At 57.3% G+C, this 25975-nt stretch overlaps 8 protein-coding genes across 8 annotated transcripts; 4 read left to right on the top strand and 4 right to left on the bottom strand.

The window, feature by feature from the left end:
- Positions 1 to 11: 11 nt before the first annotated feature.
- On the top strand, positions 12 to 3016 carry SCHCODRAFT_02676546 (actin depolymerizing protein). The gene is made up of 10 exons (XM_050346711.1): positions 12 to 134; positions 191 to 361; positions 413 to 533; positions 596 to 979; positions 1033 to 1438; positions 1709 to 1810; positions 1891 to 1904; positions 1955 to 2139; positions 2196 to 2596; positions 2650 to 3016. The coding sequence occupies exons 1-10, from the start codon at positions 66 to 68 to the stop codon at positions 2939 to 2941; spliced, it is 2145 nt and encodes a 714-aa protein (XP_050201856.1). The 5' UTR covers positions 12 to 65; the 3' UTR covers positions 2942 to 3016.
- Positions 2969 to 7467, bottom strand: SCHCODRAFT_02570532 (ATP-dependent DNA helicase). Its single transcript, XM_050343832.1, has 22 exons — positions 7169 to 7467; positions 7102 to 7115; positions 6990 to 7049; positions 6896 to 6936; positions 6813 to 6848; positions 6714 to 6762; positions 6585 to 6661; positions 6480 to 6528; positions 6322 to 6428; positions 6124 to 6227; positions 5779 to 5985; positions 5596 to 5676; positions 5475 to 5544; positions 5368 to 5417; positions 5213 to 5291; positions 5063 to 5087; positions 4892 to 5010; positions 4786 to 4827; positions 4466 to 4676; positions 3915 to 4019; positions 3373 to 3559; positions 2969 to 3304 (listed from the first exon to the last, which is right to left on the bottom strand). The coding sequence occupies exons 1-22, from the start codon at positions 7399 to 7401 to the stop codon at positions 3085 to 3087; spliced, it is 2166 nt and encodes a 721-aa protein (XP_050201857.1). The 5' UTR covers positions 7402 to 7467; the 3' UTR covers positions 2969 to 3084.
- Positions 7468 to 8620: 1153 nt separating this feature from the next.
- SCHCODRAFT_02492086 (Rad4-domain-containing protein) lies at positions 8621 to 16351 on the bottom strand (the record flags this gene model as incomplete). The annotated part of the gene is made up of 21 exons (XM_050342959.1): positions 8621 to 8927; positions 8977 to 9043; positions 9091 to 9535; positions 9600 to 9742; positions 9855 to 9949; positions 9998 to 10082; positions 10137 to 10179; positions 11141 to 11469; positions 11650 to 11779; positions 12300 to 12513; positions 12721 to 13481; positions 13543 to 13767; positions 13820 to 13906; positions 13956 to 14011; positions 14066 to 14147; positions 14200 to 14542; positions 14592 to 14683; positions 14739 to 15178; positions 15228 to 15942; positions 15990 to 16110; positions 16161 to 16351. 21 exons carry the CDS (start codon positions 16349 to 16351, stop codon positions 8621 to 8623), a joined length of 4971 nt encoding a protein of 1656 aa, XP_050201858.1.
- A 169-nt stretch (positions 16352 to 16520) lies between these two features.
- On the top strand, positions 16521 to 18977 carry SCHCODRAFT_01200512 (uncharacterized protein; the record flags this gene model as incomplete). The annotated part of the gene is made up of 8 exons (XM_003034008.2): positions 16521 to 16802; positions 16860 to 16944; positions 16997 to 17164; positions 17215 to 17241; positions 17290 to 17857; positions 17907 to 18221; positions 18271 to 18521; positions 18571 to 18977. 8 exons carry the CDS (start codon positions 16521 to 16523, stop codon positions 18975 to 18977), a joined length of 2103 nt encoding a protein of 700 aa, XP_003034054.1.
- A 230-nt stretch (positions 18978 to 19207) lies between these two features.
- On the bottom strand, positions 19208 to 20020 carry SCHCODRAFT_02616664 (Thioesterase/thiol ester dehydrase-isomerase). Its single transcript, XM_003034608.2, has one exon. It carries the CDS (start codon positions 19981 to 19983, stop codon positions 19525 to 19527), a length of 459 nt encoding a protein of 152 aa, XP_003034654.1. The 5' UTR covers positions 19984 to 20020; the 3' UTR covers positions 19208 to 19524.
- A 390-nt stretch (positions 20021 to 20410) lies between these two features.
- SCHCODRAFT_02616666 (PLP-dependent transferase) lies at positions 20411 to 22600 on the top strand. Its single transcript, XM_003034009.2, has 12 exons — positions 20411 to 20555; positions 20614 to 20667; positions 20721 to 20838; positions 20889 to 20925; positions 20972 to 21067; positions 21119 to 21177; positions 21227 to 21387; positions 21437 to 21485; positions 21535 to 21678; positions 21744 to 21848; positions 21935 to 22136; positions 22224 to 22600. The coding sequence occupies exons 1-12, from the start codon at positions 20489 to 20491 to the stop codon at positions 22443 to 22445; spliced, it is 1314 nt and encodes a 437-aa protein (XP_003034055.1). The 5' UTR covers positions 20411 to 20488; the 3' UTR covers positions 22446 to 22600.
- A 35-nt stretch (positions 22601 to 22635) lies between these two features.
- SCHCODRAFT_02533959 (uncharacterized protein) lies at positions 22636 to 23794 on the top strand. Its single transcript, XM_003034010.3, has 4 exons — positions 22636 to 22761; positions 22822 to 23008; positions 23073 to 23671; positions 23720 to 23794. Exons 1-3 carry the CDS (start codon positions 22640 to 22642, stop codon positions 23412 to 23414), a joined length of 651 nt encoding a protein of 216 aa, XP_003034056.1. The 5' UTR covers positions 22636 to 22639; the 3' UTR covers positions 23415 to 23671; positions 23720 to 23794.
- SCHCODRAFT_075642 (acid protease) lies at positions 23442 to 25313 on the bottom strand. The gene is made up of 11 exons (XM_003034609.1): positions 25081 to 25313; positions 24960 to 25028; positions 24831 to 24907; positions 24742 to 24781; positions 24557 to 24686; positions 24463 to 24507; positions 24229 to 24404; positions 24117 to 24181; positions 23905 to 24060; positions 23720 to 23855; positions 23442 to 23671 (listed from the first exon to the last, which is right to left on the bottom strand). The coding sequence occupies exons 1-11, from the start codon at positions 25283 to 25285 to the stop codon at positions 23571 to 23573; spliced, it is 1200 nt and encodes a 399-aa protein (XP_003034655.1). The 5' UTR covers positions 25286 to 25313; the 3' UTR covers positions 23442 to 23570.
- Positions 25314 to 25975: the final 662 nt, after the last annotated feature.

Raw genomic sequence — 25975 nt, forward strand, 5'->3', positions numbered from 1 at the left:
CTCCTCCTTCTGACGACGATCTCCCTTGACCTAACATCCCCTCAGCAAGCCATTCTACACAAAACATGGCTCACCTCACTAAGCCCCAGACCTACAACATTGAAGACACGAACATAGCGCTTCTGGGATCGGATGTGAGGCTTCTCATCCCACATTCACTCACTTCATCTGACAACCCTTTGCAAGTTAGCTCGAGAAGAACGTACGCGAGCACGCAGGGGACAAGGAGCTCGCCTGGAGCGCGGCCAATCTAGACGAACCCGGCATCCGCATCTGGCGCATCGAGCAATTCCACGTCGTAGAATGGCCTAAGGAGCGGTACGGATCGTTCTACGACGGCGATTCGTATATCATCCTTCACGTATGTCGTCCGAAGGAACGCGGGATGTCTGATTTCTGACAGTATCCCAAGACATACAAGAAGACTCCAGAGTCAGAGTCGGTCTCCTACGATCTGCACTTCTGGCTCGGCAGCAACACCACCCAGGACGAAGCTGGCACTGCGGCCTACAAGACCGTCGAGCTGGATGATCGTGCGTGCCCTCCTTCTGTTTCCGACCTGTCGTCATCCTACCTGACACATACCGCTCCCCAGACCTTCACGGCCTCCCCGTTCAATACCGCGAAGTCCAAGACCTCGAATCCGCCCGCCTCATCTCCTACTTCCCCCGCTTTCTCGTCCTTCGCGGCGGTGTCGCCACCGGCTTCCGGCACGTCTCCGAGGCGCCCCCGCCCGACGTGCGCCGCCTCTACCGCGTCACGCTCTCTCGCGCGGGCGCCAAGTTCCACCTCGTCGTGCGCGAGGTGCCGGCGGAGGCGGAGAGTCTGGTCGCGGGCGATGTGTTCGTGCTGGATATGGGCGCGCGGGTGTGGCAGCTCAATACAAAGGCGAGCGCGGGGAAAGAGAAGTTTAAGGCGGCGGAGTTTGCGCAGAGCTTGGTGAACGAGCGGCAGGGGCAATGCGAGGTGACGGTTTATGGTGAGTGGGGGAATCGTCAAGGTGCACCAGTTCACGGCTCACAAATATGGCAGACGAAGGCGGCCCCGGCGCAGGCATCTTTCTCGCCGAGTTCGGGGACGGCACGACGCTCCGCGAGCAGGTCCCCGAGGAGGACAGCGGCATACCGCCCACCCTGTACCGCCTCTCCGACGCCTCAGGGGACGTTGTCTTCGAGAAGGTGGAGCCGGTCTCCGAGTCCTCGCTACACACCGACGACGCCTTCCTCCTGGACTACTCCCTCGCGAAGGAGCGACCTGCGATATTCGTGTGGATCGGCAAGGGTGCGTCGCTGCACGAGCGCCGCCTCGTCGTACAGTACGCGCAGAGGTTCTTGAACGAGCACAAGGCGGAGGGGCGTGTTAGGGCGGGTATTCCGATCATCAAGATGGTTGAGGGGAATGAGTCGGACGAGTTCATCAGAGTGCTGGCTGGCGAGCAGTAGAGCGACAGGCGCGACGAAGTTAACGTTACAAGAATCTGTACAACTATCCAATGTACCTCGGTGGAATACCTATGCTGACCTTGTATGTACGCATATCGCGCGCCTACATCACCCTCTGAGAAGCGCTTTAGCGGCGCGTGGCTATCAAGCGCTGGCGCTGAGCGCGAAGGCGATGTCATGCCAATCTTGGCGGCGCCGGCTATAACAAGCTGTAGTCGCCGGTAAAGACGCTACTTCTCTTCGACTACGAGCATGCCGCCGTACAGTCAAGCAGTACGCTTGACCTCAGTAGCGCAAGAGCTCTTCCGGGAGAGCGGGGACTCGGACGTGTACGCCGGGAGCGTGCCGAGGGACTGGACGGTGGGAAAGTGAGGGCTTTGTTCTTTTGCATTGTTCTTTTGCTTCCTTTCGGCGCGCGCGTTGACGATGTCTTCATCACGACCTGCAGTGTCGCTCATGGTGGTGCGTGGGCAAGCAATCCTCACTCTGGCCTCGCGTTGAACTCCTGCCAGGCTTCACCCTCTCGTTGATCGTGCAAGCAGCGATCCTGCACCAGCGGAAGACGGCTCATAGCGAGATCGTCCATGTCTCCGCGCACTTCCTCCAGGCTGTCACCGTAGATGCATGTGAAGTGCATGTCAAAAGACTACGCGTCGGAAAGTCATACGCCAATGTTCTCGCCGAGCTCCTCCAGAACGTGCGTGCTATCGTCCACTCCCTCCCAAGCCTCCGACTTGACCCCCCTCTTACCAGCGCCAGCAACGCATCCTCGTGCACCTCATCTTCGGTGTCTCCTCCCCCTCCCCACAAATGACGTTGGAGCCTCCCTCCCCCTTCGCCCGCCGCATCCCCCTGCACCATCATCCACGAAACGCCACGATCAGACACCTCCCGGGCAAGATGAGCTACGCGCAGCACCTCACCTGGGCACCAGATCCTACTATCCTCGCGCGTAATGCGGCAGAAAGCCCCTCTCGAACACGCACAGGCGGCGTTGGTGGCGGAGGCTTCGAGTGGGGCGGGTGGATGCAGCTGAAGGACCCCAAGGAGCGCATCACATCCGCGTTCTTGTGCTTCATCGCGGACGTGTTTCTTGGGTCTCCTGCTCTGTGGGCTTTCAATGCGAGAGACAAATGCGCCATGAACGAAACCAAGTACGCTCGAGCTTCGGTATCCTATCTCCATGAAGGCTAACCTACACATCCAGCTGGTTTCCAACCCTTAACATGGCCGTGCAATACGTGTTCCCCATTCCTCCAGAGGACTCTCCACATCATGCACGGCGAACGGTCGGCGTCTACTTCTCCGGGCGCTTTGTGAACGATGGGCGACACGACGCTACGGTCGAGGTGTGGACGGCGCCAGCAGAGCTGGGTGAAGGAGACGAGAACTTGGACTGGCGGGAGCCCCAACGATGTTTGGCTACTGCGACGCACTTCGCTCTTGTCGTACCGTTCTCTGTCAATCAGGCGAAGGGGGGAAAGGTCGCGAAGTTGTAGACTAACACGCATTGTGACCTGTCCTCCCGCATTCACTCATCAATCCTGGTATGCACTCAATGCGAAAGGTCAGTCATATGAAAGACAGTCCATCCAGACCCGTGATAGCAAGACACACAAAGGGTGGTTCCGTCTCTCCTTCCTCACCTCCTCCCCTTTCGCGCACAAAGCCTCTTTAGAACCCCCGCAACCTCACAAGCGTCGTCATACTCATCATCCTCTTCCAACCATTTGCCCTTCTTCCGCATCAAGCGCAGCGCGTCCACCTTGCCCGCGATTCTATCCTCGTACCCGCTCGGCGTCGTACTGAGCGACTGAGCGAGGAACTCGAGCTCCTTGGTGGCGATTAGGAGGATGCTTTCGCTATATGGGCGGAATATTAGCTCTGCTGTCAAAACCCACTCTGGAGGAAAGGTCGTAAGCCGACGCACAGATCTTCCGCGCTGGGTATCCTGGAGACCCCGCATGCGGTCCACAAACTCTCAGAGCCGTCTGGGAATGCCTTGTGTAGCGCCTTCCGGATGGACGAGTAGCCTTCTTCGCGCACGTCCACGGGAATTTTGTTGGAGAATGCAACCTCGAGCTCGGCATCCATGTCTTCCAGGTCGACAGGGGAGGCTGTCGGGGGTGTCAGTCAATTGTAGCACTCTCATCAGTGGGCAAGGAAAACACGCACATGGTCTTGATTGAACATCATCGTCGACCTCCATGGGACTTGTCCATGACGACCCCTCGCCTCGGTCCTGCTTAAACAGGTCCGCAGGATCATCCTCCTCCGGCTCCGTCGATATCTCCGCCAACGTCTGCTTCTCCTGCTTGACGGGCACGTCTTCCACGATCTCCACAACATCGTCGTCGTCGTCGTCCGGTTTTACCGGCGCTGAGACCACCCTTCTTGCATGACGTCCAGGTTGCGGCGGCGATGGTGTGGGCTGTGGCGGTCGCATTCGGGCCATTGTCGAGGACGCTGAACGGCTCGTGTTCGAGGTTGACCTGACCTGCTGTTCCGCCTGCACCTTCATCAACGGCGGCCTGAACGGCTTCCGCAGCGCATTGTACGATCCGTATTGGCGCGTCACTGTGTGCTCCCGCGTCAGCTCTTCCCGTTCCACTTGTATCTTCCGAATCTTCCTGTCCCGACGTCGGCTCTTCTCTCCTCCAGCCTTCCTGCCCTTTTACTGAACCGCACGCAAATAAGACGAAAACCCACTTACCCAGCCTCGGTGGCATCTCCACCTTCTCCTTCTCCTTCAGCCTCTCCGCGACCTTGGCCTTCTTCGTCGCGCGACTGCCCTCTGCATAGTCGTCGATCGTCGGGCGCTTGAACCCTGGTAGTGCACTGGTGGAAACGGGCTTCTCGCGCTGGTTGAGCTGCCAGCCTGTGTACTCGTAAGATAGATGTGCCTGTGCAATGGGGATACGACCAGGCGAAGTTTCCAAAAGACGAAGTGGGTGTGCCCTCGAAAGACAAAGTTCTTGCATGGTTGGAAGACGAAGAGTACGTATTATCTGAAGACTGCTCACCTGTATTCTCCGAAGACGACGTGCGCGACACAGGCTTGCGGTCCGCCCATGAAGACGTCCGCGTAAGCGCGGTCGAGTCGTCCGAGAGGCGCTGTTGGAGGAGTCGGGTCTTGTCCGGATTCTTGCACACGTCGCACATCTTATCGCAATACTGCTTCACAACCGCCGGATCGCGCGCGTCGATGTGTTCGCCGAAGTAGCGGCAGATAGCCTGCCAGTGGGTGCATGGTCAGCGGTGGAATCCCGGTTACAAGGTCGCACGCAGTAACGAGGGGTGCTTGCAGTGACGACGATTGCCTGCAGTAGAAAGCGGCACGTACAACATGACGACAGGTATCGGCCTTGTGTGCGAAAGTAACTAGCTGCAAGGGTATCAAAAATTGGCAATCAATCCTGCAGGGAGCATCGTGAAGGAACCCCACTCACCTCATCAAAACTATCCACCGACCGTTGACTAGGCGCCGGCCCATTCGCTCCTACGTGCGACGCCCGGTTAGCTAGCGACATCTGTACGAGCTTTTTGGCGTTGTACGCGTCTTCGCGCGCTGTCATTCCCGGTCAGTGCTGCTGGGAGATGGCGAATGACACCTAACTCACAGTAGTAGAGGATACATCGCGAAGGCTGGGGGCATGGTTAGCGACGCGGTAATAATGGCGACGGGGGAATAATGGCGACGGGGGAATAATGGCGACGGGAAATGATAACGAAGGGAAGGAAGGAAGGTGGGGTGAAGATGTACAACGCACCGCTCCATCCCGCCCCGCACGACCCGTCTCCTGGTAGTACCCCTCGAAGCTGGTGGGTAGGTCGTAATGGATGATATACCTAGAACAGACGCGGGTCAACCTAGAGTTCTTGCCATTCGAGGTATCTGTTCATGTTTAGAGGAGACGGTCCTCACCTCACGTCCGGCTTGTCTATCCCAAGACCGAAGGCGATCGTAGCGACGACCTGATAGAGGGGTCAATGCCTGAACGTCGAGAGCTCGGAGAACCCCAACGAACTTACAACATGCAAATCCCCCTCCACCTGCCCGCCCGCCGTCCATTCAGCCAGCGTCTTGTCGAGCGTGGGGCCTCTGTTCCACGTGAGCTACGGACTCGAATCGCGACACCCAAGAAACACTCACTTGATCCCTCTATGATACGGCCGCGCATTCATGCCCCTCTTTCGCAGGAATTCTGCCAGCTCGTCGCAGGTGTCTCGGCGCCTGTAACGTCGATGATAGGTCAGTGCGACACGCCCTTTACTACCATACGCCACTGCCTCCCGCCGCCCCATGCGACGAGGTCATCACTACAGCCAACAAGACACGTGCCTGCAATACACAATCCCGCTCGACGGCCTCCCCCTTCGCTCATGCAGCCGGGAAATGAGGTCGTATATGTCCTTCATCTGCCCAGTCGCCGAACAGGAATATCGAACTTCATAATATAGGTTTGCGCGGTTGAAGGGGTGGAGGGCCTTGAAGAGCCGATCGTCGGTCATGTTGAGGGAGCGGAGGATGTCGGATTGGACGCTGGGTGGGTTGGGTGGTTAGCGTCCGTATGGCGGCGTCATAGGCGTATGGCGGTGTCATAACGACGGTATCAACGATGTAGCTTTGAAGAATAGCAGTGTCGGGAAGAGGGGAGGAAGACAAAGAGAGGTCACTCACGCAGGCGTCGCAGTGGCCGTCAGCGCCATAATGGGCACCTCGGGAAAGTTGTCGCGAAACATGCCCAGCTTGCGGTATTCGGCGCGGAAGTCATGGCCCCATTGCTAGTCAAGGAGGCCAGTTCGTGAGCCCAAAAATGATTTGCGCAATGTGTCGCGTGCAGAGGATGCACGCAATGGAGAAAGCAGGTTTACGCACCGATATACAGTGCGCCTCATCAACGACCAGCCGATTCAGCATGCCGTTGTCGTGAAGGCCTTCCAAAATGGCTTGAAAGTCTGCAGTGCAGAAGCGCTCGGGGCTGACTGAGAATACTATCAGCGAATTTATTACTCAGAATTTCAATATGGACGTACCATAAAGCAATCGAGTCTTCGGTCGCGCTGACCGCAGATCGTTGATCACCTGCCACGAAAGGGTTAGGGTAAGGTCTCCTCAAACGCAGAGTATGGGCTACGTACCGCATTCTTGACGCTCTTCAGCGTCTCTGAGGTCAGAGAGGCTACATGCACCCCTTTAGCATCTAGAGCCTCGACCTCTGTAGATAGTCGGTAAGGGAACGTCTTCAAAGATGAGTTGAACCGACGCACGATTCTTCATCAAGGCTAGCAAAGGCGATACGACCAGGGTCACTCCATGCTTCTCAGCGTGTCAGTGCTCAACGTTCTGGCGATACCAATGGTACGTACCGCGGCCGCCACGGCAGGAACTTGGAAGCACAAGCTCTAGCGAGAACTCAGTCGTGCAGCGACAGGACAACGCTCATATATACCTTTCCCATGCCAGTCGGTGCCAGGACGAAGACATCTTGACCTGTGCTCCGACATGAGGGACGCTATGAATTGCGAACGATGTCTGCCACTGACCTTGTACTGCAGCCTCGACCGCTTCTTTCTGCTTTCCTCGGAAAGAAGGGTAGCCAAAGACTATGCATATTTTGTTCAGCTACTCTTGAAGATCCTCAGAATGTGATTTGACCTTTCTTGAGAATACTACGGCTCGGTCGTCAGAGGCGCCAAAGTATCCAGAAGAATAAAGCTTTCACCTTTCGCAATCAAGCGGCTGACTCTGTTTGGCAGACTTCTCCACCTTCACATATGACAAGATAGAGTTATTCTTGCTACGTGGCTTGCAGGCCGACCGAGGTTTAGACGGTCCAGCTTCGTTCTGGGGGTCATTGCTGGCGTGCGGAGACTCTCGCCTGTCTTCCGCTCGCTCGTCGTCGGAGTAGCCTCCATAGAAGTCAGCTTCGTTCCCGAACTCATCGTCGGACCCCATATCGGGAAGGAAGGAGGACAAGGTGTGACCGTAATGAGCGCCGCGTCTGAGCAGATGACCGCGCGCGTCAAACGCGTACGCGTCACATCACGTGTGCATCTCATTTAGAGTCACACTCATGTCGCGGGGCCGGCGGCCCGGGAGGCATGTTGAACTTTGCCGCCATCAGGCTCGCTCTGGGTCCCTGCCCACGGGATATTCGCGTCTCTTTCCGCCAGATGTTTATGCCTATACTCTCCTTCCGGCCTTCGCTCGATGATGCCGCGCGATGCGCACCTGCGTAGAGGCAAGTCCCACGCAAAAGTTCCATCAACTTCGTTGTTCTCGGCTCCGAGGGCGTGCCTTCGCGGTCAATGAAACGGCGTCCGCGACCATGCCGTTCAAACAAGGATTCACTTTGCGCCAGGCTATCGTCGCTCACCAAACCCTACAACCGCTCTCAACGCCGCCTTACTCAGGCTCAGTTTCAGAGGAGTTCGTCGGATACTTGCACAATTTTCCCATGCGGATAGTCTTCGCCTGAAAAATCCCAGACTGCGGCCTCGCAGCGCTTCAACAACCCGCCAAGGCACAGGCCTCACTTATAGCCCAGTCGTACCTTCTCAAACATATGAACGGGGTGCGGGAAGGATGGCGGCGGCGAACGAGCTCGAACGATGCGGCGTCCCGCGGAGGTTTTGGCGAGCACGTCCCGCGCTCTTCCTCGCAGCCTCCTTGATAACCCCCGCGCCTCAAGTCCGTGATTGACTACATTGACTGACCATCTGTAGCTTATTGGCTCGGCCAATTGAGACTCAATAGCGCCTAGCGTGCAATGTTCGCCTGATGATACCGCTCTATCATTCGGTCACAGACGGAGCGGCGGAACATCGATGCCGGGAGGCGTCTTGAGTAGAGGAGAGCGATGGGCATGTCCAAAAACACTGCCATACGGTAGTGCGAGGGCGCCTCATGTCACTGGCTTCGAAGATGATAGTCACGTCCACCGAATCGGCGACGATGGGAAGGAACGGAGACGGCGCGATAAATAGCATAGAAAACAATAGCAAGAACATGATACTGCGAGAGACCGATAAAGGTGAAAGCACAGACAGAAGCAAGCATATCATACAGAATACACAAGGACTCACTAGACCCCAAGATACCCGACATTCCCTAAATCTCTGCGGACGGACAATGCTGGCGATGGCGACGAACGACGATAACGGCGACGAGATGCTCATGGATTGGGACGTGACGGGCCTGCTGCCTGGCTGCCAGTCGGCGGCAACGGCTGCGTGACGTTCGGGCAGCCACGAAGGATGATCATCAACCCATCCGAGTGCGCAGAGAATATCGCATCGACGTAGGTGTATGGATGTGTTTGTGAGCGGTCGCCGCGCTGGTGGTTGGGATGGTTGTCCGCCAGGTGCGCATCGGTCTGTATGACCGGCCTTGAGCGGGAAACGGACTTTGGCTTTGGTTGGCGGCTGGTCTGGCGGGCGCGGGACATGGAGGTGCGCCGGCGGTCTGCGGGTTCGGCTTCGCTGGGTGGGGGTGAGTATCGGATGAAGGTGTAATACAAGGACAGCGTACGCTGATTTCCTGCCGCGAGTGAGTAGGCGGAAACGTCCAAACCCAAACCCTCCATCCGACGGCTGACCTGCAAAGGGATCAGCCCCGAGACGCCTCGCACCAGACCCCACGCACCCCTCTCATTCACCCCCCACGACTTCACCAAATCGATCCAGCTCCTAACCAGCGACTCGTCCTTCTTCGACACAAAGTCATAAAAGCTCCGGCCCAGAATCTCCATCGTCTCGATGAAATGGTCGTTTGTATAGTACATAATCGGGCAGCTCAGGGAGAACCTGTCCACGATGAACGCCGTGCGGAAGGACTGGTTCGGCAGCGGGTCGAAGGACACGCTCGGGTCAACTTTGGGGGACGGCGAGCGGGAGGAGGGCTCCCCATGGCGGTCGGGGGAGCTACCGTCGCCCGTGTTCCGGTGCCGGCTGCGTCGCCGGCCGCGTCGGGGGCTGGGGGATCTGGATTCGCTGCGCCGGTGCCAGGCCGCCGGGTTCTCCTCCTCTGTCGTCGGCAGCTCTTGCACGGTCCCAGGGCTCGGGGGCATGGGCGTCGGGTCGTTCCAGCGCTGTGAGGAAATTAGCCGACGCGGGGGAGAGGACGGGCGAGGCGTCGAGCTAGTATACACTCACCCTGAACTGGAAGTCTTTGGCAGCGGGGGTGATGACCTCTATCTCCGTCGCCGTCGACGCGTTGTGCAGCTGCTTGGGCCCCGGCCGCGCGAAGGAGACACTCCCCATGAGCACGTTGTGGACGACGGTTCTGGCGCGGCGCACTTAGCGCGCGGGCATAGACAGGCGATGAGCAGTGCGCAGACGTACCTAGACTGATCAACGTATCAGATAGGTATGAAAGGATGAGTGCATCGCACAATGAGCACGGTGAACGTACGATCCCGCAGAGGACGTAGCCTTTGTAGGGGTCCTTGTGCCGCATCCTGAGGTAGGCGAGCACGGCGGCCTTGTCCTCGGTGATGGTGTCGCTGGATCGTCTGAGAATGTGGGCGCCTCGAAGGTCGGTAGCGACATACTAGTGGAGTTTACGGACGCGCAGGAACTCATCGGGATGAACGAGCTCCAAGGAAGGCCGTCCGACAAGCTCGCGGGGCTCCCACCCTGCACAGGTTCGAATAAGTTCTCCAATTCCTCGCAGCGCCAGGGGGAACTCACCAAGCAAATCAGTGACAGAGTCCGTCATGTAGATCCATCTCGCCTGCGATGCAGTCCTCCGTCAGGCCCAGCGGGGCGGCGAGATTGCTTCCGCTGCCTACCTCTTGTGAGAAATCGACGATCCCGACTAGAGCGGATGATGAGCAGGACGGGGCAGCGCAAGAGGCGGTGGCTCACTGAAAGAAACGCAAGGAGTGTCCATGGCGTACGAGGGAAAGGCGCAAAGTCACACGCGTCCTGATGGTTGATAGATTTTGTATGGCATGACCAAAATACTGATGACCTGCGGATGTGTACACACCGTTCAAAATGCCCTTGATCGCCACGCCGAACCCGCGTTGGGTGCGCGTGCACGGAGAGGAAGAACAAGAGGTTTCCTGAGCCGATGATGGCGCGAGGCTAGCGGCAGGCCGACAGGGTGGCAGGTGAGCTCGGGCGACAGGGACCGAGCCGTGGTCTTTTTATTGTTCTTCGGCTGGCTGCAACTACCACCACCCCGCGTCCTGCCCGTGAGCTCACTCGAGAAGGGGGCTCGGACCTCGGCGGACTGCGCTCGTCCGCGGTCGTTCGTGTCCCGGAATGAGGGACCCTGAACGTTCGGGGAATAATGCAATTAGCCGTGTCCATATTTGGCAGTCGTTATCCACGACGTCCGATCACGAGGCCTTGTTGCCAACCAACCAGATCCCCTCCGCGGTCGGATCTTGAAATTTTCGATAGCCTCAGATTCAACTGCAGAAAGAGATCTGAGCGGTCCAGGGCCGCGTGCACGCGGAAGATTCAGAGGCGCACCCCATCAACTCATACCTCACGCCATCATCAGCATGTTTTCGGCCGGGCGCGAAATTGCGGCAGGCGACATCGTTATTATATGGATGGTAGGTTCGATGATTCCACCCGCTTGCTGAGGATTTACGTCTCAGACGAGAGAGGCCATCCAGCCCCTGCTCATAACTCCGGGAAAAGATTTCAACAACAAGTACGGCAATTACCGACACGACGACTTCATTGGCGTCCCTTATGGCTCGAAGGTCGGGTCGCGCACAGGCAAGGGCTTCATTCATGTCCTCCGCCCTACGCCGGAGCTCTGGACTATGGCCCTTCCCCACCGCACGCAAATCCTCTACCTGCCCGACATCGCTTTCGTAACCGCACACCTGGGAATCCGCCCAGGCAGTCGTGTCATCGAAGCCGGTACGTCCCTTCTTATCAGTGCCCATGACCGTCCTATCGATGGCCCCGTGTATTCCCCTCCCCCACGTCTGGGCCACTCTTGTATGGCTCACGTATATGCCGCTGCGACGATCGATCTTCCATCCCCTGTCCCATTTCCCTGCGGAAGATCACGCTCATGGTTTAGTACGACTGTAGGCACTGGGTCAGGGTCTTTCTCCCACTCCGTCGTGCGCACAATAGGCAGCCTCGGCCACCTATGGTCGTACGAATTTCACGAGCAACGAGCGAACAAAGCGAGGTATGTCCGATGGCAGCTTCGCTCTGTCAATTGACCTACGTTTCTTCTCAGGGAGGAGTTCGCCGAGCATGGAATGGCAGAACAAGTCACCCTTACCCACAGAAATGTATGCAAGGAAGGTTTCACGGTCACTGAAGAGGTAGACGCCGGTAAGTATATTTCTTTGACCCTTGGTCGGCTGCGCTAAAGTCCATGCAGTATTCCTGGATCTACCCGCGCCTTGGGAAGCAATTGAGCATGCGAAGGTCACCTTGCGGGTAAGTAGAGTTCGAGAATTGTCTTGACTCTGCTTAACAACATTCCCTCTTTAGAAAGACCGCCAAACACGAATATGCTGCTTCAGCCCGTGCATGGAACAAGTCCTACGGACTGTCAGCGCGTTGAACGAGGCAGGATTCACGGGTAAGCGGGATTCTCCTTATCTTCATCTTCAAATACCTCTAGTTCATCAAAGAAATCTCCATCTGACGACCCTCGACAGAAATCACAATGTACGAGACGCTCATCCGCCCACACGACGTCTCGCAGCCGCCAGCCCTGCAAACCATCGGGCAAGTAGGCGACAGGCTGAAAGAGGCCGAGGCACGGAGGGAGGATAAGCGCATTCGCCAGATTGCGGAGGCGAAGGCCTTCCGCGAGGGCAAACCACTGCCGGACTCGACGCATGGCGAGAAGCGCAAGCGCGAGACGGACACGCCGGAAAGCGAGACGAAGCGGGTCAAGACGGAGGGCGAGGCGAGCGGGGAGGCTAATGGGGCGCAGGTCGCAGCGGCAGCGGCACCGAAGACGCAAACGTTGTCGAAGGTGCTCAACGAGGTGCGCGGGCACACGTCGTATCTCACCTTCGCGTCGCTGTTGCCACAGAAGACGGCGCACGCAGCTCTCCCGAAGGAAGAGCCATCACTGTCGAAGATTGAACCTTCGAGCAGCGATGCAATGCCTGTGGATTCGAGTACAGGGGACGCGGCTACGGCCCCGAGCACCTAGCACTTCTGTGTGTTCAGTGTAGCCATCATACCATTATAAGGAACCTTGTACTGCAGGGAAAGGTACCTCAACGTAAAATAGACGCCTTCACAACACGCTGCATCGACTCCCGCCTGTACCTACGAGTCCGCGATAGCCCTTCGATACGCCAACTCAGCCTCCCGCTCCTGCTGGATTTGCTCCGCAGTCTTTGTCTTCCGCGGACGAAGAGTCCGCCGCGCGGGCGTCTCCGCTGTTGTAGGTGCACTGGCGGTCTCTGTCGTCGCAGACTCCGCCGCTACGGGCGTCTTGGCAGGGGAAGCCCGCTTGCGCGTGTTCGTCCGCTTCCTCGAGGGCTTCTCGTCCTCGCTACCCTCGCTCTCCTCAATGGCTTTCCGACCCCTTTTCCTTCCAGCCACCCGCTTGGCTGGCGCTTTGCCATTGGTTGACGCCTCGCCATTGGCCGCCGTCGCACCGTTAGCCGCCTTCCTCGTCTGTCTACCAGCTGACGAGCCGCGGCTCCCCGCCCCATTGGTGCCATTGGCCTGACCGACTCCATTCGCGTGCGCGTTCACAGGCCCGTCGAGCACCAAAATATCCTCGTCCTCCTCGTGCGCGCCCTCGCTCTGCGCCCGTGACGAGTCCGCCGCGAGAGCTTCCATCGTCCTCGGGGCCACGCGATCTGCCGCCGGTGCGACCGCTTCCACGGTGTCCGCCTCGTCCAGCTCCATGGTCTGCAAGATGACCTCAGGCGCGGGCGTACCAGAAGAAGCCACCCCATTGTCGTCGCCTGATTGGGATGTCTCCCTGGACACGCCAGCCGCGTACTGCGCCTTCGGGAGGTGGTATGACTGCACCACGTCATCCGCGCCAACGAGGTAGCCGCCGCCGGTGTCTGGGAGTTCCTAAAGATGCGTACACGGGTATTGAGCGTAAGGTTCTGCAGCGCGGGGCGAGGATGCATACCACTTCGATGAGGTCGTCATCTTCGGGCTGCGCAGCAGTGGTCGAAGCGGTGGGAGGCGGCTCGTTGGCCGGGGCCTTGCTTCCTCGGTCACGGTCAGCGTACTGGTCTTGCAAGCGAGCGCGTATAGTAAGCCCTTGCACGAGACGCGTCCACAGCTTGAGCACGCGCTCTTCGCGCTTGACACGAGCTTTCTCTGCAGCGTCTTGCTCGGCCTCCCAATAGGCCTATGTGGCGAGCGTCAGCGCGTAAGATTTGATGGCGAAAGGGACGCCGCACTTCGAGCAATGCTTGTTCGTTCTCGACCGCAACAACAACGCCCTGGATAACTGGCACCGCCCTGCGCTTCTTGAACTCGAAGCCAGTCTAATCGAGATGAGCGCAAGCAGTACACCGAACAGGGGAGTAGACGTACGAGTGCTTCTGCATAGTCGAAACCCAGTTTCCTCGCAACCTTGACGACGCCCTTGTCTGTCAGAGCAGTCAGCCTTGCTTGATGACCGTGCAATGAAGAAAGTCGCTCACAGGGAACATGAACCGCACCCTGCGGCAACATACTTGGCACGAACAGGTCGACGTTACCAAACCCGTTTTTCGGTATCTTACCCTGTGCTTGTGTGTTAGCGACTGCTCGTTGAGAATACCCTCATGACACTCACATCCACCACAGGCGGTGGCACAAACAACTCCGTCTGCGACCTCGCGTACAAGCCCTGCATCAAATCCCCCGCCGACTCCCCCGCTACCCGTAACTCGTCCTTCGCCAGCTCGATCTCCCGGAGACGCGCCACCGTGTTCGCGTGCAGCTTGATGAACTTCATCGGCTGCTCGCCCGCCTTAACGGTCCGCCCTTCGGTGCGCATCCAGTTCTCGGCTGACTTGAGGGCGACGACGTTGGAGCGGGGGTACACGGGCTCGCCGCGGAATTTGCCCAGCTCAGGTGTGGCGGGTGGTGGAGGGTGAATGGTTTCGTGTTGGCGGATGTGGCGCTCGAGGACGTATCTAGGAAAGGTTCGATCAATATCTATGTGCGGGATTGAGGCGTACGTACAAAGGGTGATCCTTGAAGCCAGCGAGAGTGGTAGGCATGCCCTCGGACATTTGCATCGAGTTGAGCTCCTCGTCCTCCATGTCGTCGCGATGCTACGAAAAGATTAGTCCCAACGCCTGGTATCTGGCCCTTGTACACGACACTCACCAGTCGATACGGCCGCGTCACCAGCCCCATCACCCCCTCCCACCACTGTATCCTGTTCTTCCCCCTCGTCAACTGCTTGCTCCCTCCCTGCGCCTTCATCACCTTCGACAGATACTGATGCGCATACCGCCTGGTCACATCCCGCGCGTACCCGTCCTCCTCGAAGGCGACTACGTACAACATGCGATTCTCCTCCTTAATAGGGCGACCGCCGACGCGCTTCGCTGGCGCAGTCAGGGCCTGGGACTGGTTATATACCGCGATGATGTTGTCGCGCTCGGGCTTCGCGGACTTGGGACCAGCGGTGGCGGGCGAAGGGTCGAAGGCTTTGCGACGGTTGACCTTGTTGCGGATGGGGTCGATGGGAATCCAGCGCCCGTCAGTACGGGAGAAGACTTCGGTCCAGAAGACGGGTGGGGAGCTCAGAGGATCGGCAGGTACTGTGGATGATTAGCAAGTGAAAGCTAGCGTGAATACGGATAGACCTACCGGGCGTCGGTGTCGAAGCTTTCCCCAAGACATTACCCTTGCTCTTCCCCTTCCTGAGCCTCACTTGCGGTTCCGCTCGTTGTTTGCCCTTGGCCTTCTCGCTCATAGGCGTCGAGCTACCCGCCACCGACTGACCAGTGCCGGGGAAAGCCCCGTTGACAGAGCCAGACGGCGTCGCGGAGGCTCCACCATCGTCTTCGAGTTCAATAGCCTTCTGTTTGCCCTTGCCTTTGCTTTGCTTCTTCTTGGCAGGCGAACTGTATAAAGTATCCTTGGTCTGCCAAGGCACGCTCTGTATACTGACGACCAAGCGTGCAGGAAGGCCGAGAGCTCGACACAGCGCAGTAAACAACTGCGCGCTCACGTCCCGCGAGCCGCTGTGCATAAGCGCATGCTTCATGAAGCTCTTGGGACTTCGTATAGTCTCGCCTTCGTCATCAAGTACGTCTTCTAGCATCTCGGGATCCATGGTCGCGTCGGGTTCATCGAGGGGAACTTTGTGCTTGATCATGTACTTCTGGACTTCGGCGAATGTACGGTTGCGGATGTGACCTTCGGGCCTGACGTCGAAGAACTCGTCCGCCCACCACTCGACGAGACCCTCAAGAGCGCGTCGAAACATGTGCGCGCGATGATTGGCATCTGGCATGCGTGACTTGTGGATTGCGGAGAAGGCATTCTGCAGCTCGAGCGGGGTAAGGGATAGTAGTCGTGCCTGCGCGCCAGTCAATACAGATGCAGGTAGCTGTACGCATCACGCACATGCAGGAGGGGGTCGTTAAGCCACTTGTTGCGTATACGTGCGCTTGCAAGGAGACATAGTGTATGGAGCTTGTGGCAGTCGACGCGCAACAATCTCTCGGCATGACTGATGCCCTGCTTCCTATTGAAGATTAGGGCAAGCGGCGGTAGAGTAACGCTGCACGCACGGACTTTACGTCTGCCTTGGCACTCTTCTTTGGCTTAGTCCTGATGGTGATCTCAATGTTCTGAGGGGCAGGTTGTTGCTCGTCGAGCACGATCTCTTGCCCCGGAGGTTCGGGAACAGGGACCTCTTCCCAGTCAAAGTCGTCCTCGCTGTCTTCGATGTCGTCGTTATAGATGATGGGCTCAGCATCGGACATGATAAATAACGCGAATAAAGATAGAGATTACTTGTAGTGAGGGGAGGAAGTAAAGGGGAACGAAAGACGCGCCGGCGCTTAATGAGGTCACTCCGCGATCCAGTGACCGTCTGTGACTCATACCTTCCCGATTGGGGCGCTTGCGGCATTGATTTCGGAAGGCGACGGAATGTTTGTCACGGGCTTGTTTGGCTGCAGCCTCCCCGCTCTTGCTCCCGACCACCACCATCTGCTTCCCAACCGCCACGCCGGATATTTCGAGAATATGAACTATACCCCGACGGCAACGACGGCTGAGAGCAGCGCTTCTAGCTCGAGTATACTGCCCCCTTTCTTTGCGGCGTCAAATTCTGCGCTATCGTCCTTCTCCGACACTCTGAGCGCTAAGGGATCTGCGGACATCGACGCGTCGCAGAAGGCGCCGAAGCGACGCCACGATGAGTTAGACGAGGTCAGAAAGATGTGCCAGTGAAGCCATGAACATGGTTCTTATTCTTGCCGCGGATAGAACTTCCAGGCGATCGGCGAAAGCTCGCAGAGCTCAGATCCAGCACAAGGAACGAACTCTCCACCTGCGCGTGATACCCCACCTGGTGCGTGCTACTTCTCATAGTCAGTACTAGACGCTCACGTCGGACCACTCAGGCTCGCACCATGGGAGCCAGACGAACATAAATGAGGCGGAGTCCGGCTTCCCTTCTACTCTATATCAGGAAGATGACTTTGGGACCGCCGATGAACCGTCGAGGAAGCGTGTACGGACAGACGAACAGGAGCCTGACTTGTCCTCTTTCGATGCAGAGACCCTCGCAGGTACGATCGCCTTGTCCTCGTGCTCCTGCCCGATCTCACGCCATATCAAGGGCTCCTTGCTGCAAGTGCAGAATCAGGTTCGTCGATTGCAGTGTCCGACTTAACTTTTGCTGAATATAGCGTAGCACTCAACAACCAACAACAAGACGCTGCAAGTAGTACGAGCAATGGCAGCGAGCAGGCAGCAACTGCACCCGCCTCCGGGGAAGCCACTACTTCTACCCAGGCCACTCGCGGCTCGTCTGAGCAATCTACCACATCTGCTACCCAATCATCATCAAGCTCCACCACTCCCGCCCCTCAGCCATCTACCTCATCCTCGAGCGTCAATCCCTATTCCCTCTACTACTCCGCCGCAAACCTATACGGGAACCCCTACTACTACCTCACCGCCATGTACTCACCCGCCAGCTATTCACCAGCACCCCAACCAGCCGCACAGTCATCTCCGCCACAACCTCAAGCGCAGAACCCGAATGATTTCCCTCGTCAGATCAAGCCGAAGCGCACGAAGTCACACACCGTGAAGTCGAAGAGCTACAGCATTCCTCTTGTGCCAAGGGATCGCAATCGGAAGCCCATGCTACCCTTGAATGTCGGCATTATGACGGTCATCAGCCTCGGCGAGGTGTGCACTCGAGAGCACTTTCACACGGAGCGGTACATCTTCCCTGTCGGCTACGAAGTGACACGGTCAGTCATGCATCCCCTACCCCTGTGTGCAATACTGATATCTGCGCAGACGATATCTGTCCACGATTGACCCGCACGCCGAAGTCGTCTACCACTGTACCATCCTCGACGGTGGCGATGGTCCCAAGTTCCAGGTTATACCTGCAGACTGCCCCGATCGCCCAATCATCGCTGGCACCGCGACCGGCGCCTGGTCGGGTATCGTCAAGCAGGCGAATGCCATCCGCAACCGACAACACTCCAACTCTGTTTCTGGACCAGACTTCTTCGGGCTCGGACAGAACACCATCAAGCACCTCATCCAGGAGCTGCCCAATGCTGGCAATCTGCGCGACTACGTATGGCAGAACTTCGTTGAGGGAGGGTGCGTCCGCTCATATGTGCTGGCATGACCCTGTACTTACAGCTCCCAGGCCGCTTGGTGGACGACACGCCGCCGTCATCCCGGCCTTACCAGAGGAATACGACTCGACAATGCCCATGAGCACGCTCATTGCGCAGAAGCATCAACAGCAGCAACAAGCACAACCTCCACAGCCTCGACAATCCTATTACCCACCTCACGTAGCCTCTCAGCAACCTGGAAAGCCGCGAATAGCACATCCTCCACCACAGCCAGCGCCTTCGCAAGGACAGACAGCAGAGCAGCCGGCCACTGGACGAGGTACGATGCGCATCGCACGCCGCTGGCGACCAAGCTAACGTCTTCCCAGGTCAGAACCACTACCCCGCCTACACCCCCAACCCACCCTCTGGCTCCCCCTCCGCTCAAGCGAACCCCTCCCTCGCCGCCTACCAGGCCTTCCTCGCATCCTTCCCCGGCGGCGCGCCGCCCGGCTTCTTCCAGATGCTCCCGCCCGGTGCGTATCCCGCAGGCATGTCTCCAGGCTTCGTGCCGACGGGGATGATGATCTCGCCAGGTTCGATGATCCCTCCGGGTGCGGTCATGCCCATGGGCACCATGATCCCGCCGGGGGCGATCCCCATCCCGATGCCTATGGCGGGCGCGCCGCCGCCAACTGGGATGCTCGCGCCGCCGGGAACGGTGCCACCTGGGGCGATTTCGGGTATGCCGCCGCCGCCGCCAGAGGCACAGCCCCCTTCGGCGACGGTGGAGTAGTAAGGGCGTTGGAGGAGGTGCGGGGGATGCGTGCTGGTCTTCTTTTCTTGTTGTGGGTGTGCTGTTGCCCGAGGACGGTCCTAGGATGCTATTCTACTTACTGGGTTATAATGCTTTCGTGCTTGCTAATGGAAAGGATATCCACCGTCGGCTACCTCGCCAACGCTGCTAGTACTCGACATGCCTCGGTCACGAAGGTGCGTTCTGTGGTCTGTCGCGAAATGCCCCCGCCGCGCCCTCGTTTGCTCAGCGACTTTTGGTCAATGCTACTGAGTAGACGAGGGCCCGGAGCGATGTGTCTACGGTGGAGCGCTCTGCGGTTCCCTGGGGCGTCGTGGTCGTATCCTGGACAGGGGGGTTGGCTACAGAAAACAAGCGTAACAGATACAGTCATAATACGCGCTTCACGTGGGGACTCCTGCCATCGCGAGGACAGTGCGGGCGATTGGGGTAGTTTGTGGGGCATACATTCTTTCTATAGTGTCTACAAGCTATGCGTACGCTGATCTTCACCGTGGTGGGCAGCAACAATGATTGAGATTCTGCCTTACAAGAACTTTGTATGCCTCCCCGAGCTGACGATGATGCTGTCGCCTCCTTCGATGACCTTTCTGACCGTGACCGTCGTGTACGCCACCGACCGTCCCACCTTCTCTGCGATGCACTCGATTTCGAGCAGATCGCCCTCCTTCGCCGGTGCAAGGCAGGAGACGTGCAAGTCCGTCGTCACGCCCGTCTTTTCCACACCATGCGACGCGATCGCGATCCCACCTCCCCAGTCCAACAGACACGCAGACGTCGTTCCATGCAGCGTACCCTTCGAGTTCAGCTGCTGCTTCGCGACGCGCATTTGTGCGAGGACACGGCCCCGTGTGGCGGAGATGATGGTCAGGTCGGGAATGAGCAGGCTATAGAGGGGGCTAGTGTCTCTTTGCCTGGCCCAGAATGCTTGGACGTAGGAGAGGAGTTCCGCTTCCGTCTGTTGTTGGCGTTGGGGCTCGGTCATAGTGGCTGATTCCGATGGATCAGAGGGAAGGCCAAAGATGGAAGTTCGTTCGACCAAATATTTGTGCCAAGACCGGTGCTTTCGGACCGCACTTGCGAAGCGGAACTTCCATCGGGGTAGGCTCCATTGGCATCATTGCACGAGTGGCTTGCGTCGTGGGGACCCTCTTTGCGGAGCTCTGTTCATTATTAGGCCAGAACAATGAGGGCGAATAAGCGCTCGGCGCCTCTTCCAGCCTCCAGCGCTCGCCCTCCCTGTTTTACGTCGGCGCAAGTACTCTTCAGCCCTCAAGAGCTTCTGAGCCATAGAGTCGAGTCATGAAAGCCTTGGTCACTGGTAAAGCTGAAGCGCAACCGCCGCGGCCGGACGGATATTATCGCAGTCCGCCGGGGCTGAGTCCGACGGATGCCGATTATCGCCGGATCACTTCAACTTCAACCGTGACCTCAAAAGGACTCGAGTCATACCCCTATCGTCCTCGCTTACCTCCCTCTTGACAACCACCATGCCTACGACAGTAGATGTCACCCCTTTCCTCTCTGAACGTTCCAAGCGGTGGAAGCCTAGCGGAAGTAAGTAGATGAACTGTTTTCGAGGTGTTTTGCTTGAAGCTCATCAGTGCCAATCCAGTACGCGGACTCTTCCCGCTTGAAAAGCGGCCTGGAATGATTTCCTTGCTTGCTGGTTTGTGTGCAGACTTACGTTCTTACTTCGTCACTAACAGAGGACATAACCAGGCAAGCCTTCCCCCGAAACATTCCCCTTCGAGGCAATCACCTTGAAGGTCAAGCCCGTCGGAAACGAACCGCCCCTCGAGCTCATACTCGACGGAAAAGACCTCGAGGAAGCCCTACAGTGAGTCACACGCACCACAACTCCATGTGATGCACGTGCTGAACATACAGGTATGGCGCAACCTCCGGGCTGCCGCGCCTCGTGAAGGTAATGTCTCGCTCGAAGCCCAAGGATTACGTCTGACGATATACAGTGGTTAGAAGACTTCCAATGCAGGGTGCACGGTCGCTCCATGGACGAGGGCTGGAGAGTGTCCATCGGCTCTGGCAGCCAGGACCTTATGCACAAGGTGGGACATTCCGGACATTCCATCGCTTCGAACTTGCTAAGCCTTCCTCAGACGTTCCAAAATCTCATCAACGAAGGCGACAACATGCTAGTGGAGACGCCTGTATACGCGTAAGTAGCGCACCTTCTCTGCCGCGATCTTATCTGACTCCCTTTGTAGGGGAACCCTTGGCATCCTGAACGTCGAGCCTTGCACTCTAATTGAGTGCCCGACGGATACACAAGGTCTTAACCCTGAGGCGCTTGAGAAAATTCTGTCGAACTGGGAGACCGAGCGCCCGGGCCAAAGGTTCCCGAGGCTGCTTTACACCATTCCCACTGGTACGCTTTGATTTGTGGCCCGGAAGCAACGGATACAACAGAGATCTAGGCAGCAACCCGACTGGCGCCTCGATTCCCCAATCGCGCAAGGTCGAAGTGTAAGTGGTATCCAAGCGACTCATGCGAAGGCACTGACGAAGAACGTAGGCTGAAGCTCGCCAAGAAGTACAACTTCCTTATTCTCGAGGATGATGCATACGCATTCGTTCATTACGGCGAGAAGGGTAGCAAGGCGAAGAGTTACTTCGCCTTGGAAAAGGAGGTGAATGATGAGGTCGGGCGGGTCGTTCGGTGCGTCGGCGTCATCCACTTTATCTCTGTGGCAATCAACCTGACCGTCAATACATCTGTCATAGCTTCGACTCCTTTAGCAAGGTATTGAGCAGCGGCATGCGCATCGGCTTCCTCTCCGCTGCAAAGGAGATCTGCGACAAAGTCGACCTCATCACCTCGAACACCAAGTAAGTTATTCCATAGCATCCCTTTTGATCAAGCTTCGCGCTTTCATTCTGCCCTCGCTGCATCATGCTAACGTCCCGCACCCCAGCCTCCAAACCGCTTCCACCACCCAAGCCATGGTCTACAAGCTCCTCGAGCATTGGGGCCAGGACGGCTTCATCGCCCACGTCGGCCGCGTCGCCGAGTACTACCGCGATAAGCGCGACCTCTTCGAGGCCGCTGCGAAGAAGTACCTAACCGGCGTGGCGAGGTGGAATAGCCCGGTCGCGGGGATGTTCGTGTACATTGAGGTGCGTGGCGGCTCTGCTATGTCTTTCGTCCCTGAACTATATTTCCTCGAATCGTTCGTCAATGTCAACTCACAATCCTCCCCGCAGCTCCTTTACGAACGCGACATCGACTCCTACGCCGTCATCCTCGAGAAGGCGGTCGAACGCGGCTTCCTCGCCGTACCTGGCATCTCTTTTATGCCCGCAGGAGGACCGACAAACCACGTCCGAATTAGCTTCAGCTTGACCAACGGACCGGAGGCGGAGGAGGCGTGCAAGCGGTTGCGCGATACGATCCTGGAGGTCCGGGGCGACAAGCCTGCCGCCTGATCCGAGCCTGCCATAGATCTACCACCAAAATCGACCTTATACTACCACACATATTCTCGGAAAACATAGCTAATCCTGCTTGGATGACATGTACTAGTCTTACCGCTCGTCGCCGAAGTCAAACGATACAGTGAATACGAACCGTGACATCACACTCCCTCGTGACGGTCTGGCTGCACACGTGAGCGGCCACGATGTTCGTCCCACCATCATGGTTCTTCGCTCTGTTCCTCCTCCCCTGCGTTCTGGCCAACACTGAGATCGTCAACTTTAACTTCAAGGAAACGCATAATGCGACCGTACCTCCGAGCAAACCGTAAGACCCCCATGACGTCGTCCCGCAAGACCTTATTCGATATTTACCTGTGACCGGCAGGTATTGGCTGGACCCCACCATCAGCGAACGAGTGCTCAGCATAGTGCCTCTGCAGGAATCAGGAAATCTGAATGATCTGGATGAGTTGAGCGTCGGCGACTCGGAGCTATGGGTTGAGCTTCGCGTTGGCAGTGGACCTTGGTCCGCCTACGACCACTTCACAGTTCGTATCTCTTCGCCGGCATCTGTAAGCCTTGAGCTCGTTTGGTGTTATTACTTCCCCTCTTACTATATCTTTCTCTCTTCATCAGGTTCCCGCGGACTTCTACCTGGCTGTCTTCGACACCGAGTCACCTCGAACAAAGCTCGTGCGAGTGCGTGCGCGACATATCGGAGTGCCCGCTTCGTACGCCGTCGCAACAGACATCGAACGCGCGCCGTTCGTCATAACCATGGAACCTCTACTGCTCGGAGTACTCCCGCAATCTGTGCTACCCTTCCTCGGCGTTGCAGTAGTGACAATCTTCGTCGCGCTTCGCTTCGTTTTGCCTTGGGTGACGCGACAGCTGGATGAACCGTTTTACAACCTCCAGAAACTTGCGGGCAGCAGCGCAGAAGGGATCACTGGCGACCACAAGCGGCATGTAGAATGATTCATCCATGCTGGCACGTATGCGTGTAACTTGCTCAGTTCCAATTCAAATATCCGTCACTAATGTTACATTTGGATATGCGAGACCGTCCGTCTTTTCGAAAGTCCATCTTGCGTATGTCCGTATCTATTACGCTCGACTGACCATATCCTCGTCCTAATTGCTCTCCGCCTTCGTATACTTGGTGTTCGCGATCCCAACACGGCCATTCGTTGTATCGTAGACCGAGTAGAAGCGCTGAAGCCAGCCGAATCCGTCTGCAGAGCGTGTGAGATGGTGCTCGACACATCGATGCGACTACGTACCGATGAAGTCCAAGCCCTGCCCACTCGGCGCACCCATATCGGCAAGGATGAGGTAGATCTGGCCCTCCTTCCCACCCATCATCTTGCCCAGCATGGCAGGCCACTTCTGTGCGTTGGGGGTGAACTCGAAGGTAGTCTAATGAGCTTCAGTTATCATTCCCCCATTAGTTGACAAGGAACCCCACCTCGCCGATCTTGAAGTACAAGGACTTCATCTTCTTGAATTGCTCGGCCGTTACGGTCAGAAGACCGGTGGCTTCATCGACCTTCGCGCCCGTCGCCTTCTTGTACGCATCGAAGGCGTCGGTGGCAATCATCAGGAGAGTCGTGCCAGTATCGACCTACCCAAAGGGCTTCAGTCAACACAAAACGGACGGTGAGTTTTGGGGCTACTTACGATGCCGGCACAATTCTTCATCAGCGTTTCGCCGTGCTCTCCGTAAGTGACCGTCTGGTCGATTCCTGCGCGGCGTTAGTGGGCGACCTTTTGCTGTTAACCGCAAACATACCCCAGTACTTGTCTGCGGGCGACTTCTTGGTGATAGGGACCCAGGTGATCTCGCCCTGACACTTCGAGGTATCGACACCGCCGAAAGTAAGCTCGCCGTTCGGGACGGGATCCACCGAAGTGGTGGGCTGATAGAAGATACCGATGCTCTCGGTAGAGATCGTCTTATTCTTGTATCTTCAGAACATAAATCAGTAAAATGAAATCGCGATGCGAGACGACTCCGTTCACTTACAGGTTATCAGTGACCGTAGGGATGCGATCACCCCATTGGACAGTTCTGTAGATAGATCAGCATATACTCGACCAAGAGACAAAGGCGTCCTCACCCTTGCGTGAGGTCGACGGGCCCGATGCCCAGAATGCCGTCAATGCCGTTCATGCCGTCAGCTTTGCTAGCGACGCCAATGGACTGCTTGGGGATGTCAAGGCCTTCTCCGAGGCTAACGTGGTCGATATCTGGGATATATGAGCATGGACTTGAACGGAGGGAGACAACCGCTAGCGCGCATACATTGCGTTCCAGAGCATGAGCCGCTGCCGTAGCTGATTTGCTGCGAAAGTGTTAGACGAAACATGCGAGCTCGATAATGGGAGACGCACGAAGGGCTGGCGCGTGTTCTCGCTCGACTTGGTCACGACGTATTTCTTGCCAGAGCCAATCCAGGTATTGGAGCTCCCTAGCGACGATATGAGGCGCATATATGCGGCGAGGAATGGATATAAACGTACCAGTGTCAATGAGAAGGTCGTATTTCGTCGGTGGAGTACCGATGTCGACAGCACATGTATACGTGACCGCTGTGGTTTCGTGCTCAATCTAGGAAATGAGGCCGATGGACGGACGGCACACCTGCGTCAGTGACGGCGATGCTCTTGACCTTTTCCGGCTGAGTGCCTGCCTTCATGTTGAAGGCGAGCGGCCCATGGGGCTGGTGTTGCGCGAGGAGCATCTGCGCGCGGAGACGGTCGCGACGGAGGATCTCCCTCGCATCCTGCTCGGCAAGGTTCGTCGTGAACTGGACGGGTGGATGGTCGGCCTGCATCTTTGTAGGCATCAAGTTGTGGTGGTTTGTGCGAGAGGGGGGTGGTGGTCGAGAGGAAGAAGGAGCGTAGATGCGCCGTCCATATATATATATAACTGGGAGCGGCGTGTTGTGCAGTGTTTATCTTCCAACATCGAAGATGTCATGACGCACTGCGCACGTCTAGCGAGAAGCGCTCGGGACTAGATCAGGTCCGGAAGAAAAAGGCTATCCGAGAGGCGCGTATCTGAGGCGTTGGTTCAAGGCCGACTCTCGTTCGTCGCCAGCGGGTCAAAGCGCTCAAGTTGGACGGTAGAAAATCTCTAATCATGCACCACAGACTCCGCCAACACGGTGATAGATACTTAGCATGTCGGTGGGTATACGACCGAGTCCAGTGCGCGTTTCCACCGGCTCCGCTTCGCATTGAGAGCTCTTGACAATGACATGGATGATCGATCGAAGTAATGGAGCAGCAAGCCAGGGAAACTGAAGGTCGCGTGATGGATACAGAACGCTGATTCTGGGCTTGACGCAGTCTGACAGTCGCGATGAAGGAGGCAGCAGGCGATTGAATTGGTGTTGGGTGACGACAGGGAAATACGTCGCAGATCGTTGACCTGCTGCTGAGTTGTCAGATCAGAGAGGGTATGCTTGAAATACAGCGGAGATCTCGAGAACAAAGGGTATGCGGTATATCCGCACGCTTCGCGGTTCGTGGAT

This window comes from Schizophyllum commune (assembly GCF_000143185.2).
Source record: "Schizophyllum commune H4-8 unplaced genomic scaffold SCHCOscaffold_3, whole genome shotgun sequence".
Lineage (NCBI taxonomy): Eukaryota > Fungi > Basidiomycota > Agaricomycetes > Agaricales > Schizophyllaceae > Schizophyllum > Schizophyllum commune.